The sequence below is a fragment of the Scylla paramamosain genome, chromosome 1 (assembly GCF_035594125.1).
Source record: "Scylla paramamosain isolate STU-SP2022 chromosome 1, ASM3559412v1, whole genome shotgun sequence".
Classification (NCBI taxonomy): Eukaryota; Metazoa; Arthropoda; class Malacostraca; order Decapoda; family Portunidae; genus Scylla; species Scylla paramamosain.
In genome coordinates, this window is record NC_087151.1 from 892,501 (window position 1) to 908,951 (window position 16,451).

The window sequence follows — 16,451 nt, forward strand, 5'->3', positions numbered from 1 at the left end:
GTGTATTATATAAATATTTGCATTCTTCGATACGTAGGTGAGTCTCCCTCGCAGAGCCGGTGGTGTAGTGAGTGTTAGCATTACTAGCAGCATTACCAGTCCTAGCCAGTATGTAGGAGAGCACCTGGATCCCCGAGGCACTCACACGCCCTCCATTAGCATAGACGACTAGACGTGCATGGATAGACAGATTATCAGGGTGATGCCCTGTGTGTGTGTGTGTGTGTGTGTGTGTGTGTGTGTGTGTGTGTGTGTGTCCTAACATGTGGGCCGCGTGTCCTGCTACAGAAGGGCATGCCGGTGGTGCCGCGTGAGGGAGGAGGAGACCCCGGGACGCTGCTTCACATGGGGCGTCCTCTGGCAGCCTCCTCGCCCGCCGCCCGCGCCGCCCCGCCCACACTGTACGCCCATTACACCCCTGAGCAGATGCCCTTCCTTCCACCCGCTTCCTACCCACTCCACCCGCTCCCGCCGCCCTCCACCCTGACCGCTACCCTGCCTAAGTCGTACCCCCGGGAGCTGTGTGATGAAGGGCCCTACGGTCACGAGGTCCTGGCCGCCCTGCCTCCCCCTTACAACCACCACCACCCTGCCCTCACCCTAGGGAGGGCCGGCTCACTCTCCTCGGGCCGCGCCACTCCCTCCTGCTCTTCCACCACCTCTTCCTCCGCCAATCACCACGGCTCCACCTCCACCGTGGCCTTCCACCCTGAGAATGAGTCCCCCCGGGGCCCCCAGGCCATCCCTAGAGACCAGGCCGGAAGCCCCAGCCAGCGGGAGAGTTCGGTCTAGTCCCCTCCTAGAGACTAGCTAGTGTCCTCGTGTGTGTCTTGCAGGTATGTCCTCCCTTTGTTGTGTGTGTGTGTGTGTGTGTGTGTGTGAATGTGTGTGTAGGTGAGGGTATGCATTTATTTGTTTTCTTACATTATTTTACTTATTTCTCTCTCTCTCTCTCTCTCTCTCTCTCTCTCTCTCTCTCTCTCTCTCTCTCTCTCTCTCTCTCTCTCTCTCTCTCTCTGTGTGTGTTGTGTGTGTGTGACATTTATTTTTTGTCTGTGTGCATGTATGCGTGACGTTTTTTTTCTATTCATTGACTGAGTGTGTGTGTGTGTGTGTGTGTGTGTGTGTGTGTGTGTGTGTGTGTGTGTTTACTAGCATGGTAAATCGGCGTCATCCACCTCCAAGTGTCGCATGCCATGATCTGTTCCCCAGCTAGCCTGTGTTAACCTGTAAAGTTGGCTAAAAAAAATATAACGAGTACGTGTAGTAGTGTGTCCCTCCCTCACCCTCACCGCCCCTGCCCTGTCTGTCTCTCTTATCCTCCTGATTCCACTATTTTTTGTCCATTTTTTAAACCTCTGAGTTGGAAAGTGCACCCTAGCTAGCTTACCTTAGCGTGACCCGGCCTCGCTACGCCCCGCCCTGCTTTCCCTAAATTCATCCCGGCGGACAAAATCAAAGCAGGGAGAAAGCAAAACCTGCCTGCCCCTTCCTAAGCCTCAATTAACCATTGTATAGTAAAAATATAAACTCACTGCCCTAAAAAAAATGTATATACGAACAACCTCACGCTTAGCATCATTACTGCTTCACGCCCTTTAGCAACACTGTGATTTGAGACTGTCCACCATGGGATTCTGGCAACAAAACAGTTACGTGCATATTATTTGAGTGCATATTTCAATCTTAAACTCCAGAGACAACAATGTACAACACGGACAGGAATGATGCCAAAGCGAAAACTTTACAGAAATTTAGTTATGTTAATATATTCTTGAAGGGGGAGATATAGATGATAATAGCAGAAATAGGAACATGACAATAGATAAACAGTAGATTAGTATAGAGACAGTGATTGCAATACAACTGAGTTTGAGAAGTTGATTTGCTGCTCTAAGCCTTCAGGCAGGTAGTTCCGGATGTCCAGGTGTGGAAATGCACCTACTCACCGCCGTCACAGCTACAGGTAACACACTTGGCCACATGGGACGGTAGGGAGTCATCACAGGATTGATTTGGTCCCTCCCCAAGGCATGGATTAGTGCGCAATGAACACAGGTGGCTATCGTGCCCTCCTGACGCCTCAAAGATACATGACGTGGCGAAGTAAACTCAATCTTATGATAAAATATATGAATATTCTTTCTTAAGTGTAAACGAACCCTAAAGTCATGAATAGTTATAGGAGTAGCTAAGGACGACATAGGGAAGCAGATGCAACTTTACCAAGATAGCAAAGAGGAAAGGAGATCTTGCGCCACGCCTTGGGGAGTGGGGCAGACGACCGAGAGACGTGTGGCAGCGACGCCGTAAAGATGGAGGCCAGAGGTATGGACTGACTGATGGTGTCCGCCACTTCTTTTTGCTACCTCCTTCAGACAGCCCATGCCCCCTCATTCTCCGACACAGAGGCAACACGGCCCTGGCAGTGGCGTGCCTGCCTCATCATTCCCCACCCTCATGTAATCGTTCTTCCCTAAGTAACACTTCCATACCCATCTGTCTCCTACAGAGGCATGTTGAGCAGCAGCAGCAGCGGCACGGCCACTCCGGAGGGAGCAGCGACACCCCTGCTGGACCACCCTCGCAAGGCTGCCAGGGGAAGTCTCAGGGACGATCCCCGCGAGGCCCCTATAAGGTCCCTACCACTCGAAAGCTTCCTGCGAGATTCCCCCAGCAGCTCAAAGTTAAGCACCTCCAAGATCAGTGCCTCGAGCAGCTTCCGGATGCCTCGCTCCAGGAGCCCCTCAGAGACCTGCAGGAGTGTTTCCGGCAGCTTGAAGAACGGAGACCCACGGAAGAGTCCCACAAGGACACACCTCAGTCCCTCAGGAAGCTTCAAGCTGGAACTTCCCGAGAGCGCCAAACAGGCTCTCAGCGCTCACAGGAGGGAGGGGCCGGGCAGCTTCAAGGGAGAGCTGTCGGTGCGCTCCAAGCTAGAGGTGCCAGAACCAGTGCGACGCAATTCCATCGGAAGCATCGGGCCAGGGATGCCAGAGGGCCTGATAGAGATCCTGACGAAGGAACAGTCGAAGAGCCGTCGACGGGAGTCCCTGGAAGTCCCGAGCCTCTTCAGCAAGGATCGTACGGGTGCCCTAAGGCGAGGCTCCATCGGCAGCTTCGGGATCGTCACTCCGGAGAACATGAGGAAATCCTCTCTCGGAAGCTGCAAGGTTCATTCCACACAAAGAAGTCCCTCCGGAAGTCTGCGAAGCCCCAGCAAGAGCAGCAGGAAGGACTCGCTCGGCAGTCTGGCAGGGGACTCTCCAAGGAAGAGCCCCTCAGACAATTACAAGAACGATTTCGGGAATTGCAAGCTTCACACGCCAAAGCGAAGCCCCTCCGAGGGATTTCAGAGAGAGGCCAAGGGAAGCCTCAAACTGGAGCCTCCGACCAAGAGCTCGTCCTTCTGCTTCCAGCGGGAGACAGCGCGCAGCCTCAAGATAGACCCAAGCAGGAATGTGGCAGAACTAATCCAGCGAGAGTTTTCAAGGAGCCTCAAGGTGGAGTCCTCGAGGAGGAGTCCCTCAGGTGGTCATCAGAGAGAGTCTCCGAGTGCGAGGAAGAGTCCCTCCGGGAGCTACAAGAGTCCCTCCGGCAGCTTCAAGGCCCTAGCAGAGAACCAGCACCTACGGAGGAAGAGTTGCTCTGGCGGCTTCGTCTTGGAGGCCCCGAGGAGAGAGTCCTCGGGAGGCTTAAGCGCGGAGGCCCCAAGGAAGGGGTCGACAGGAAGTTTCAAACTGGAAACACCAAAAGTGAGTCCATCGGGCAGCACGTCAAGGGAGTCCCCGGGGAGCCGCATGCTGGACACATCCCGGTGCTCCAGGAAAGGCTCCTGGGCCAGCCCCACCGGAGGTTCCCCGAATCGCCACAGAAGGAGCCCACAGTGGTCTTCCCCACAGGAAGCCGGAGCCCTCGTGCTAGCCTCGCCAGGAAGCCTCATGGTGGATCCACCATGGAACACCCGGAAAAGTTCTCTGGGCACCCTGTCGGCCAGGCCGGCGTCGCTGGAGAGTCTCCTGTCAACTTCGGAGCTAGGCGCAGTGGTGCAGGTGTCCCCCGGCAGCGGCGAAACGGACGTTCTCGGCAACTTCAAGATCGACTCGTCCAAGGAGGGTCACCTGGTGGTGACTCAGATGAAGGGGTCACCCTCCTCTCAACCAGGTTCTAGCCAGCCGGACAAACTACGCATTGTCTGCCCTCTGGACACCAAGATCAGAATAGAGCTCAAGATGGACTAACTAGAGGCAGTCTCTGAAGATGACGAGTGAACGCACGATCTTGTGGGGGATGGGTGGACGCAGAGTCAGAATAATTAGTGCTGGTGTGGGGTGTACGTTTGTATGTGGCCAATCGTGCGCCGCGAGGGAGTGCTGCTGTGAACAATAACGCAAACATACCAATGGCGAGACATATGACCTATTTCCCAACTGAGAGATCCTCAACTTGTTATGAGGAATTCCCATACAAACATGTAGTGTAAACAGAGACCCAACCGGGAGACGGTGGAGAACTGCAGGCGGTGATTGGAGTGCGTGAGGCGAGAATCAGCCACTGACGCACGCTAGTGAGGCACAACACATGGTGACTATGTGGAATACCTCTCATGAACGGCAATGAGAGAGAGAGAGAGAGAGAGAGAGAGAGAGAGAGAGAGAGAGAGAGAGAGAGAGAGAGAGAGAGAGAGAGAGAGAGAGAGAGAGAGAGAGAGAGAGAGAGAGAGATTTCTCAGGAAAGAAAGACAATAACTATCTGGCCAAACACGTGCCCCAGAGAAGCGAGCCAACAAGATGAGATGGACGGATTACGTGCTTGAAAGACTGTACGCAGCGGCCTGGTGATAATGAGAGAGAGAGAGAGAGAGAGAGAGAGAGAGAGAGAGAGAGAGAGAGAGAGAGAGAGAGAGAGAGAGAGAGAGAGAGAGTCCATCAGCCCATCAGCCCACCAGCCCATCAGCACATCAGCCGCATCGCCTGGTCTCTCTCAGGTGCTCCCTTCCCTTCCCTTCCTCTCTCGCCCCTCTCCCGCCTCCCTAAGTGCTTCAATTGATGTCCCGGATCGATGTTTTAAGCGAGTCTGCCTTTGGGTGTGCCCGGACCACCTCCATGACGCCAGTACGTAGTGGTATAGATGTATCAAAGTGTTTCATTAATGTTTCACAGCCAGTTGTTTTTGTAATAATATGTACTATTTTCAATGTAGCAAGAGAGAGAGAGAGAGAGAGAGAGAGAGAGAGAGAGAGAGAGAGAGAGAGATGGTCAGAAATGTGTGGGAGTGTATGTTCGTTACTCACATAAAATAAAACAAAAAAAATATTCACGCGTGCTTAGCGTGGAATAGAGTAATTTGTTTAACGCAATGATGATGATCCTATAAATGGAATGTCTTTATTTTCAGTGTTAGTATTGACATTTACATTCATTACCACTATTGTTCCCTCGCCAACACTTCACCTTTTTTTTGTACAAGACTTACATAATAGTGACCCCTTTAATGTTACTTTTTATCAGACAAGGAGGAGGAGGAGGACGAAAAGGAGGAGGAGGAGGAGGAGGAGGAGGACGAAAAGGCGGAGGAGGAGGAGGAGGAGGAGGAGGAAAAGAACGAAAAGATGAGCACGGTGCAACAGGAGGGGATGTAATGTAACAATGAATATTATTAGAGAGGTCGTTAAGTCTCTATACAAACCTCATCACAACCACCACAAATACCACCACCACCACCACCGCCGCCAGAGTCGACACCACCATCATTACCAAAAAAAAAAAAAAAAAATTCCTACAAAGTGTCTTTCCATAAAACAAAAATTCTTAAAATAAATATAAAATAATAACACAAAAATATAAACATAAATTTTAAAAGTTATGAAGAAAGAGAGAATATATATATAGAACACACACACACACACACACACACACATTTTAGACAATTTATCGTGAAGCTAGACGGAGGGAAGCAGAGAAAGGAGAAGGTGGCGGAGAAGGAGGAGGAGGAGGAGGAGGAGGAGGAGGAGGAGGAGGAGAAGGAGGTCGTGGACTGCATCTTGTTTAAATAAGATCTTGGTACGACTCTGAAGGAATTTCAATACTCGATTACATTCCTGGAAGAACTCTCTCTCTCTCTCTCTCTCTCTCTCTCTCTCTCTCTCATACAAAATGTAGTACCTGTTTCCCTTTTTGACGAGCATTATATAATTCGGGAGGAGAAAATACTTCCTTTTATATACATATTTTTCTTCTCTCCTTTCCCTTTTCCTTTATTGTAACATTGCTTTCCCATCGCGTCTGAAAGCGTGTGATCATTTATCCTGCTTTGCGAAATGGACAGAGAGAAAAGAAAAGTGTAATTTATAACTGTTCCATGTGTGTGTGTGTGTGTGTTGTGTACGCATGGCAAGGTCAAGAGGGGCTTTAGGGCTGGCTGGCGGCATCAGACTTTCACGAGGGTCAAGTGAAGGACTCAGGAAGGGCCAAGAGATGTGAGGCAACAAGGAAAGCTCCTCGTCGGCTTTTCAATGCACCTTGATAGACTCGAGTATAAGTTGACGTGTGTATGGAGTGACTGGGAAGAGAGTGGATTGCAGGAGGGCTGGATGGATGGAATGATGGGAGTGGTTGGGAGGAAGACGGGAGGGTTGCAGAAGAAATGGATGGATGGAGGGTGAGATGGATGGATGCAGACTTTTCGTGTGGTGGTGGTGGCGATGGTGGGAAAAAAAGGATACAGGGAAACTGTATATTAGTGCATGAAATAGTTATGAGGACGAAGAGTGCGTTAGATGGATGGATGGAAGGTCTGATGGATGGATTTGTGTGGTGATAGTGATGGTGGATAGAGAGGTATTGGGAAACCGTCTCTAAAACTCGTTTCCTTTATGGTGTATGTGTGTGTGTGGAGGGGCTGGAAGGCAGACGGGTGGAGGAATGGAAGGCCAGATGTATAGATGACGGATACAGACCGATATTCGTGTGGTGGTGGTGATGGTGGAATGAAGGATTGGGAAACAGTCTTTATAATTCCTTCTCCTTTGAAGTTTACATGTATATAAGTTGTATTATGCATAAGTTCCGTACGAAAGGAGAGCTGGAGAAAGATAAGTCATAGTAAGAGGAGGATCAAAAGAAAAAGGAGGAGGAGGAGGAGAAGGAGGTAAAGGATAATCAGGAGGAGGAAACCGGTTGAAATCCTCCTTTTTTTTAGTCGTTCCCTTGGGTTGTTTGTCTCCTTTGGTAACCTTTGACATCCTTCCCTAATGAGTGTAGGAAAGGCGTGACCTCATGTCTTTTTCTTTTTATCCTTATTATTATTCGTGTACATGTACGAGTAATATCTAGAAGTAGTGTGTGCGTATGCATGTGTGTGTGTATGTGCGCTTGCGTGTGTGCGTGTGTGCGTGTGTGCGTGCGTATGTCTGGGAGTCCTACACGCTGATTGGTTCTCCCGTTTGGCCATTGATATAACCCCTTCCCTATTTTACTTTATAAGGCATCATTACCATTAAAGATAACGACATCACTATTAGGTAAAGCTCTCAGACATAAGACTGCTGCTGCTGCCCCCGAAGATCACGTACGTACAGACATCCAAACCCTGCACGCCCTCCCCTCCACTCCTGCACACCTGAAGGAGGCGCCGAGGGAGGACGAGGGAGCGCCTGCGGGAGTATGGTTAAAAATTAGTGTATTTTTCACATATTAAAATATATATATATATATATGTTGTTTCCGTCAGACTGGGGCAGAGGGGGCGCGGCGCTCCCCTGCCCCCACCACCACCACGTGTCACACTGTTTTGTACAGATGTCATGTGCTCATCTTTAACGTCACCTGAGAATAAATTTATAACAAAATTACGCTTTTTTTTCTTTACTTTTGTCCTTTGGTTATAGTGATTGCATGAGGAAGGGGGGGAAGGTGAGGAGGAATGGTAGAACAGGAGTTGGGGGGAGTATAGGGGGAGTGAGTGAATAAACATTTGACACACACACACACACACACACACACACACACACACACGCCATCATTCCCTCCACTTACAAAATTACTGTCACCACCACCAACAACAATATTTTCATAACATTACCAAATACACCACCACCACAACAACAACAAGACCATCATTATCACCCCCAACAACGCCGAGGAGGGAGAAACACACCCCTCCCTTTCCATTCCCTTAAGTGAAGCCCGCTCACTATTCTGTCAAGTCCCGGATAGCTTGGTCACACATAACATGAGGTGTCGCAGGGAAGGCAGGAACTGGACGCCGTAACATGACGCCCTGGAAGATGGAACAGGAGGCTACATAAGGTCCCATGAAACTTTATTATAACTTCCCAGCACAGCACTGGGGTAACTGTCGTCCTTCCTATTCTTCTATATCGCTGTGCCCTTAGAGATGTTTTCTCTTACTAAGGACACTGACTAAGGACTACGAAAAAATACTTAAAAAGACTGATTGATTGACGCTCCCTGTGACTAAATCAAAAAGGTACGCAGACAGGTAAAGATTTTCGTAACCTTCTGACTATTCATTAAATGATGCTGCTAAGAAAATATCTTAAAGGAGAAAATTATGTGAGTGGATCAATAACATCCTAAAACTGATAGAAACACACACAGACTCTCTCTCTCTCTCTCTCTCTCTCTCTCTCTCTCTCTCTCTCTCTCTCTCTCTCTCTCTCTCTCTCATACACCGGCAGTAATGATAAGCAGCCAATACCACAAATACTCAACACCGGGGAGTGACAGGGACGAGACGGCAGCGGGAGAGACAACGCCTTCCCCGCCAGCTGTCTGTCTCCCTCAGCAGGCGACGCGGGGACCTGCTGCCTCGCCCCTCCCCTGCATCAAGAAGACAGACTCATCCTCGGACAGGCGCCAGACTATTACTGGACGCCCCACCTCGCCCCAATGCAGTCACCCTAAATGTCAGCCAGCCAGCGACCCCGAGGAGAGAAGCGACCTGCAGCCAAACTATTTTCCTGTTTTTTATTTTTTTTCTGATTCTAGTCTGAATAATCTATGAACTAAAAAGCTAGACAAAGGTTTATATTCTCAAAAGTCTTGGTGCTTTTTCTAACCATTTTCAAAGGTTTTGGAAGTTATTTGTTTTTTCAAGATTGAGTTCATGATTCCAGTGATAGATTAACAGAGTACATTGCTAATAGTAAAAATACCACAATGACTATGGTTCATATTCTTAAGGCTGTGCATAAAGTAACTGGGTATTTCAAGGGTGTTTTCATAATTCTAGTGATAGTTAAATAAGGGTAATACACGGTCAATAGTAAGAAATACCAAAAAAATCTTGACTAATCTTCCTTATAGCCGTTGAAAATAGTCCTGATAAATGTTCAAAGCATTTAAGAATACAAAATTTAACGTTTCTCTTTTTAGCGACCCCGAAAGAAAGACTCTCACATTGATGACTTTTTTTTTTTTTTGCGGGGGTGGTGGGTGTATTCTATTCCGAATAATACATTAAATGGAGAGCAGAACCGAGACCAATATGGAACAACGTCACAGTGTATACATAATATATTCCCTTTTGCCATCCTCTGCTTTCGCTAAGTATTTGATGCACCGCGGACTAATGGAGGATGGAGTGGCCTGCGTCAGTTCCTGGTAAAGAGAAGACAGAGGCACGGCGAGGACCAGACAACGAGACAACAGCGTACACGACTGACTTCAGTGATGACGTCTATCAAAAGTACCAACACAGGCACCATGAGCACCACCACCACCACCACCACCACCACCACCACCACCAAGAGCAACAACAACAACTATTACTACTGCCACTACCACCACCAACGACAACTACTGCCATTACCACTACTACGTACTACAACTACTATCACTAACACCATCACTACTACTACTACTACTACTACTACTACTACTGCTACTACTACTACTATCACTACTACTACTACCACTGCTACTGCTACTACTACTACTACTACTACTACTACTACTACTACTACTACTACTACTATTACAAAAACCACTATCTTACCACCACGACCACCGCCACAAAAAAAAAAATAAATAAATAAATAAATAAAATAATAAATAAATAAATAGAAAACAGATACATTAACAACAACAGAAATCAAAAACAAATCAATATGCAGCAACAACAACACTAACATAACAACACCGGAATCACATTGACTTCCACAGCCACACCAGCACCACAAGCCTCACTGTCTCTGGCTTACTTCAACACGCCTCATGTTACTGAAGGTCGCGGGTATCAGCCCCCTCATCGTCCCCAGACAGACCACATCGTTCCGACACACTTAGCTTAACCTTACACGCGCCTCTGCCTACCCACATACTTAAGCTCCTGTTGCCTTATACTTTCTTAACGTCACGTGTCAATCTGATTATTTTTAGAGATTATATTTGTCCATTTTTTCTACTTTTTTTTTTATGTTTTCTTTGAAGGGTATACGGCATTCTGAACAGGCTTTATATTTTTTCTCTTTTGAATATTAGGTCTTCCTTTTGGTTAACATCTGAAGCACTAAAAAAAAAAAAAATGCAATAATAATAGATAAAAAGAGCAAAATAAGAATTATGTTTTTTTTTTTTCTAAGCTAAAGAACTATCTACGAGACAACAGTGAAAAAAAAGAAAATTAATGTCTGAGAATTGGTATTTGATGATGGGAAAGATTGTCTACCAGTGAAAGACTTAATTCTAGCTTCTCTTCTACTTTGGATTGCTATTTCGATCACTCCCTCCATCTCTATACAAAGTACGTATCAAGTAAGCAAAACAAAGAATTATATAAAAAAAAAAAAAAAATCAAGACGACAAAAATGAGCAGAATAACATACATTTATACGCAATAGTTTGAACTGCTTTCTCCAGTCATGCAGGGGCGCCGCTCCTCACATAAACACAATTTCTCACCCTGCCGAACCCTCTCCCTCCAATAATGGTTGGCAGGCGCACCATCCGCACCACATCTATCCTGTGCCTTGATCTGCCGCGCCTCACAGCCATACAAAACAGCTGGCGCAACAGTCCAAGCAAGCCTCCCCGTGTTTGCTTCCCCAGACAAAGCGTTCCCTCTCCACACCCCACTCAAAGCTCCCTAAAAACCTTTGTTCCCTCCCCCAACCCACGACTCACCTCTGCCTATGTGAACTGCACTGCAACAAAATACCGGAACTTTCGTACTATTTCACCATTTAAAAACTAAGTCAGCACCTCGCCCGCCATCCCCACACAACCGTACGTAGACTGCTTACGGATAAATTCACTTCCAATTTACTTCCCTTCCGAATACAGGGCGAGTGTTTACAGCTTCCCCCCCCCCCCTCCTTCCTATCTGCAACAACAGCTGCCTGCCCTCCACACGTTGTAAGTGACTCTCTCCTCCCATTTCCCCTCACAGCCATACCGTACCTCGTTTTCCCAACAATAACTTTAATTACAGAGGCTTTCCAATGTATAATTTCCTTACAAGCTTTTAAACTCTTGCTTCCTTTCAGGCCTTTAATTCTCATATAATGCATTTTCCTGAAACTTTATTTATGTATATATATATATTATATATATATATATATAATATATATATATATATATATATATATATATATATAATATATATATATATATATTATATATATATATATATATATATATTTTTTATCTTTAATCTCTCTCTCTCTCTCTCTCTCTCTCTCTCTCTCTCTCTCTCTCTCTCTCTCTCTCTCTCTCTCTCTCTCTCTCTCAGTTTAAACAATATATTTCCACCTCAGATTATTATAGCTTGAAAACAATGTGACGCTTTTCAATGTCAGTCACAGCACTTTCCTGATATTCTAAAGCTTTTAAATTTTTTAATTTCTCACTGTTTAAATAATCTATTGCCGCCTCATTCCTATTTTAGAAGAATTGAGGCTTTTAACTCTTGAACACTACAATTTCCTACTTTTGCACATTTTATCTCTTCCTCTTGAACGATAACAGCAACAAAAAAAAAAACAACAACAAAGAGGTGAAAAGGTTGAAGAGGAAGAAGAAGAAGAAGAAGAAGAAGAAGAAGAAGAAGAAGAAGAAGAAGAAGATAACAACAACAACAACAACAACAACAACAACAACAACAACAACAACAACAACAACAACAACAACAACAACAACAAAAACGACAACGGTACAATACAACATTACAAAGATAACTAGAGAAATATGTTTGGAAGTAGTGAAGGCGAGGAGAGGATAGAGAACCACCACCAACACAGCTACCACCACCACCACCACCACCACCACACCCCGCTCACACCTACCTGCCTCGTGCTCTTACCTCATCCCCCTCACTCCTTAGCATCTCATCCTCCCCTCACATTTTTCCCTCTCTCTTGCTTCACTCCCACACTCCTCCTCCCTCTCCCTTTACTTTCCCACTCTTTCTTCACTCTCCCTCTTTCTTGACCCTTCACCTATAACCTCTAGTTGCAGAGAGAAAGAGAGAGAGAGAGAGAGAGAGAGAGAGAGAGAGAGAGAGAGAGAGAGAGAGAGAGAGAGAGAGAGAGAGAGAGAGAGAGAGAGAGTTATAAAGAACGAGCGAGTGTGAAAGAGACAGATGGATGAGATGATAGATGGACTGGCAAAATAACTGGCTATCAGGAAACGACCATACACAAAAACGTACATGAAAGAGACTTACTATATAGTTAATACACACACACACACACACACACACACACCACACACACACACACACACACACACACGTCAAAGAGACAAACGGTTGCTATAAAATACATGGGATTGTTTCAACATCACGTGTCTGATCTGTGTGTGTGTGTGTGTGTATGTGTGTGTGTTTGTTATCTGGGTAAAGAAACGTGAAGAATATAAGCAGTATATTTTGAGTTCTGGGATTTGTTTTAAGATTATGTTTTGGTTGGTGGCTTCTATGGTCATGAAGTGTGTGTTCAACTTATGGACCGCACTAATGTCTTAAAGTTTTATCATGTTGTAAATCTTTGTGGTCATTAAACTTACTGTGTGTGCTGAGGTGGCTTTAAGTCTCAAAATCCTACATCCCCCCTTGCCCCCCTAACCCAAGACCACACTCCCCTCGCTACACGGCCGCGGCAAGACCTAATTTGGCCTAATCTAATTACATCATTGCAATAAGCAGCTGCTCGGCCCTCGCATTATTGTAATTAACTCGCCGCCTCCCTTGATTGCCTTCCCTCATGAAATTATGATGATGTTTCATGGTGACTAGAGACCAGCGCCGCCACCACCACCACCACCACCACCACAGCCACCACCACCACCACAGCCACCACCAGCATCACTATCATCACAACCACTACAAGTATCACTGCCCATCACCAGCAACCATTATCACCACTTTACTACTTCCACCATCATTACCATCACCATTACCCGCCATTAGCATCACCACTATTACCACTATGACCATCACCACTACTGTCACCAGCATTGTCTTGAAACCTTGAATAAATATTAGTGTATTTAAATTTGCCTACCGACGCCGCCGCCGCCACCACCACCACCATCACCACCACCACCGCAACTACCATCATCTGGCTCACCATCCACCATTAACAAGCACGCAGGTTCCCCTCTCTATCAGTGATCTGGGTCACGTATCAGTGTCAGGTGACGCAGGTAAGTGAGTAGCAGTGTCATCTTAATAACGTAATGTGAATGTGTCATCCTGTTGGGCTACAATGACGCCGTGATAAAAATAATGATAAAAATAATAATAATGATAAAAATAAATAAATAAATAAATGAATAATAAGAAATGTATTATAACTGATATTTTTTGTTTGTTGCTGTTATTGTTCTTATTCGTATTTTTATTTCTCTTCGTCGTCGTCTTCTTCTCACTATTCAAACAAACTTTTACTATCACCACTGCTATTACTACCACCACCACCACCACCACTACTACTACTACTACTACTACTACTACTACTAATACTACTACTAATCATTATCACTGTCATTATTATTACTACAGTACAACAACCGGTACCACAACTTTTAACAAAACCAGGAACGAAAACTGATCCAAACTTTTTTTTTTCTGGTTCCAACAATATTTTTTCTTGTCATTATTATCATGATTATTATTATTATTATTATTTTTTTTTTTCATGACCAATAACCTGATACCAGAGGCAGAAAATAATCATGCTATTGGAAACTGTTACGCTGCTGCTATTTTTTTTTATTTATTTTATTTCATTCATGCATCTTTTTAAAAAATTTTGGTCAACGAATAAAAGAAAAAGACGAAAACAACGACCACATACAAAAATAACCCTGATATTTTCTTCCAATATCTAACTTTTATTTCCATCGACAAGTTACAAAAAGAAAAAGAAAAAAATACGAGAAGTACTATTTTTCCTGCTACCTTTCGTTCAGTTTGCGCTTATTTTAGTCAACAAGTCATTAAAGAAAAGAAAAAAAGATCACATGAGAGAGAGAGAGAGAGAGAGAGAGAGAGAGAGAGAGAGAGAGAGAGAGAGAGAGAGAGAGAGAGAGAGAGAGAGAGAGCTACCGAGACACAGAGAGAAAGAAAAAAAGTACTCACAAGCGGTTACTAATGAAAATTACAAACAACGCAATGGCTCCGGATCCCACAGGTGTGCATAAAAGTTGATTAGAATCCAGGTAATGGAAAGAAAATGACGTTATGACGGTTTCGATCCCTTATGGCCAGCTGAACAAAGGGACGGGGTGGCAGAGAGAGAGAGAGAGAGAGAGAGAGAGAGAGAGAGAGAGAGAGAGAGAGAGAGAGAGAGAGAGAGAGAGAGAGAGAGAGAGAGAGAATTAACTTTACCCAATTATCTTATATATAGTCGCATTTTTTTCCATTGTATTTCCCTCTTCTTTTCCATTTTTTCCTTTTTTTCTTCTTTTCCTTCAACGTCCTTTTTTTTTCTCTTCTTCCTTCTGGTGCACTCTCTTTAATAGCTTTAATGCTTCCCCCTCATTCTTTTCTTCCTTATTCCTTGAGTCTTCGCCTTAAATCCACTTTTATTTAATTATTCTTTACGATTCCTTTTGTAGATAAGTAACCTATTTCATTGAGATTAGTTATGATACCTACTTTTCTTCTCTCCTTCATTTCTTTCTTCGTCTTCCTCCTCCTCCTCCTCCTCCTCCTCCTCCTCCTCCTCCTCATCTCTTCATCATCATCATCATCATTCTTCTCCTCCTATTATTGTTGTAATTTTTATTCCTTTTGCCTTCTCTGCCTCCTCCTCCTTGTCCTCCTTCTCTTCCTTCCCCTTCTCCTTCTGCTTCTGTTATTTTTTTCCTCCTATTCTTTTATTTCTGTTGTTGCTTCTCTTTCTATTCCTTCCTCTTCTTCCTCCTCCTTCTCATTCTTTTTCTTTTTCCTTCAGCTTTTCCTCCTCGTATTTTTACTTCTTTCTGTCACTTCTCCTCTTCTTTTCCTCTAGATCCTACTTATCCTTTTCGTTTCTCCCCTTCCTTCCTTCCTTCTTTCCTTCCTTCCTTCTTTCCTTCCTTCTTTCCTTCCTCCCCATCCTCCTCCTCTTCTTCATCTACACCATCATTATCACCATCAAAAACTGCAAACCGGAATAAGATAAAACTGGCATTAAAAGCAATCTTCTTCCTCTCTCTCTATTACAGGCACAAGATGTGGAAGGCGGGAGGAAATGGAGCAAGCAAGGAAGGAAGGAAAGGAAGGAAGAGAAGGAAGGAGCAATGGAGGAGAAAAGTGATGTGGAACGGCAAAATGACATGATGAAAGAGAGAGAGAGAGAGAGAGAGAGAGAGAGAGAGAGAGAGAGAGAGAGAGAGAGAGAGAGAGAGAGAGAGAGAGAGAGAGGGATTTCCATATAATTACAGACCACACAAGCCATTTCAACCACTCAAGGCTATCTGCGCCTTTAATTAATGTTACGCAAGTCTTATTGATTCAGCTTTCACGTCTCTCAACCTCCTCCTCCTCCTCCTCCTTCTCCGTCTCTCACCTTCCTTATCCTCCTCTTATCCTCTCCATTTTCTCCTCCCGTCCCTCTCCTCCTCTAGCACCACCACCACCACCACCTCACCTCCTCCTCCTTCTCCTCCTCCTCTTCGTCAGCCAGTTAGTTCTTATCTCTCACTCAGTTAATGGTTAAAAAGTGGATTTTTCTGTGATTTCTGCTTCCATAGCATAAGGAAAGGTATGAGTTTCTCTCTCTCTCTCTCTCTCTCTCTCTCTCTCTCTCTCTCTCTCTCTCTCTCTCTCTCTCTCTCTCTCTCTCTCTCTCTCCTACACATAAAATAAGGTTAACTTTCTGTAGCAATTGAATGTAATACAGACACGACATGATACTCGTTTTAATTATTATTGTTATTACTATTGTTATCATTGTTATTACGCTTATTATTACTACTATTGTTGTTATCATTATTTCCATT

At 45.2% G+C, this 16,451-nt stretch overlaps 1 protein-coding gene across 1 annotated transcript in view; it reads left to right on the forward strand.

The window, feature by feature from the left end:
* The window catches only part of LOC135105955 (uncharacterized), a 52,730-nt gene extending 44,878 nt beyond the window's left edge, over positions 1–7,852 (forward strand). Inside the window, 2 exon segments of the mRNA XM_064014694.1 lie at positions 289–401; positions 2,513–7,852. Coding sequence (XP_063870764.1) covers positions 289–401; positions 2,513–4,241 — 1,842 coding nt within the window. The 3' untranslated portion in view covers positions 4,242–7,852.
* The last annotated feature ends 8,599 nt before the right edge of the window (positions 7,853–16,451 follow it).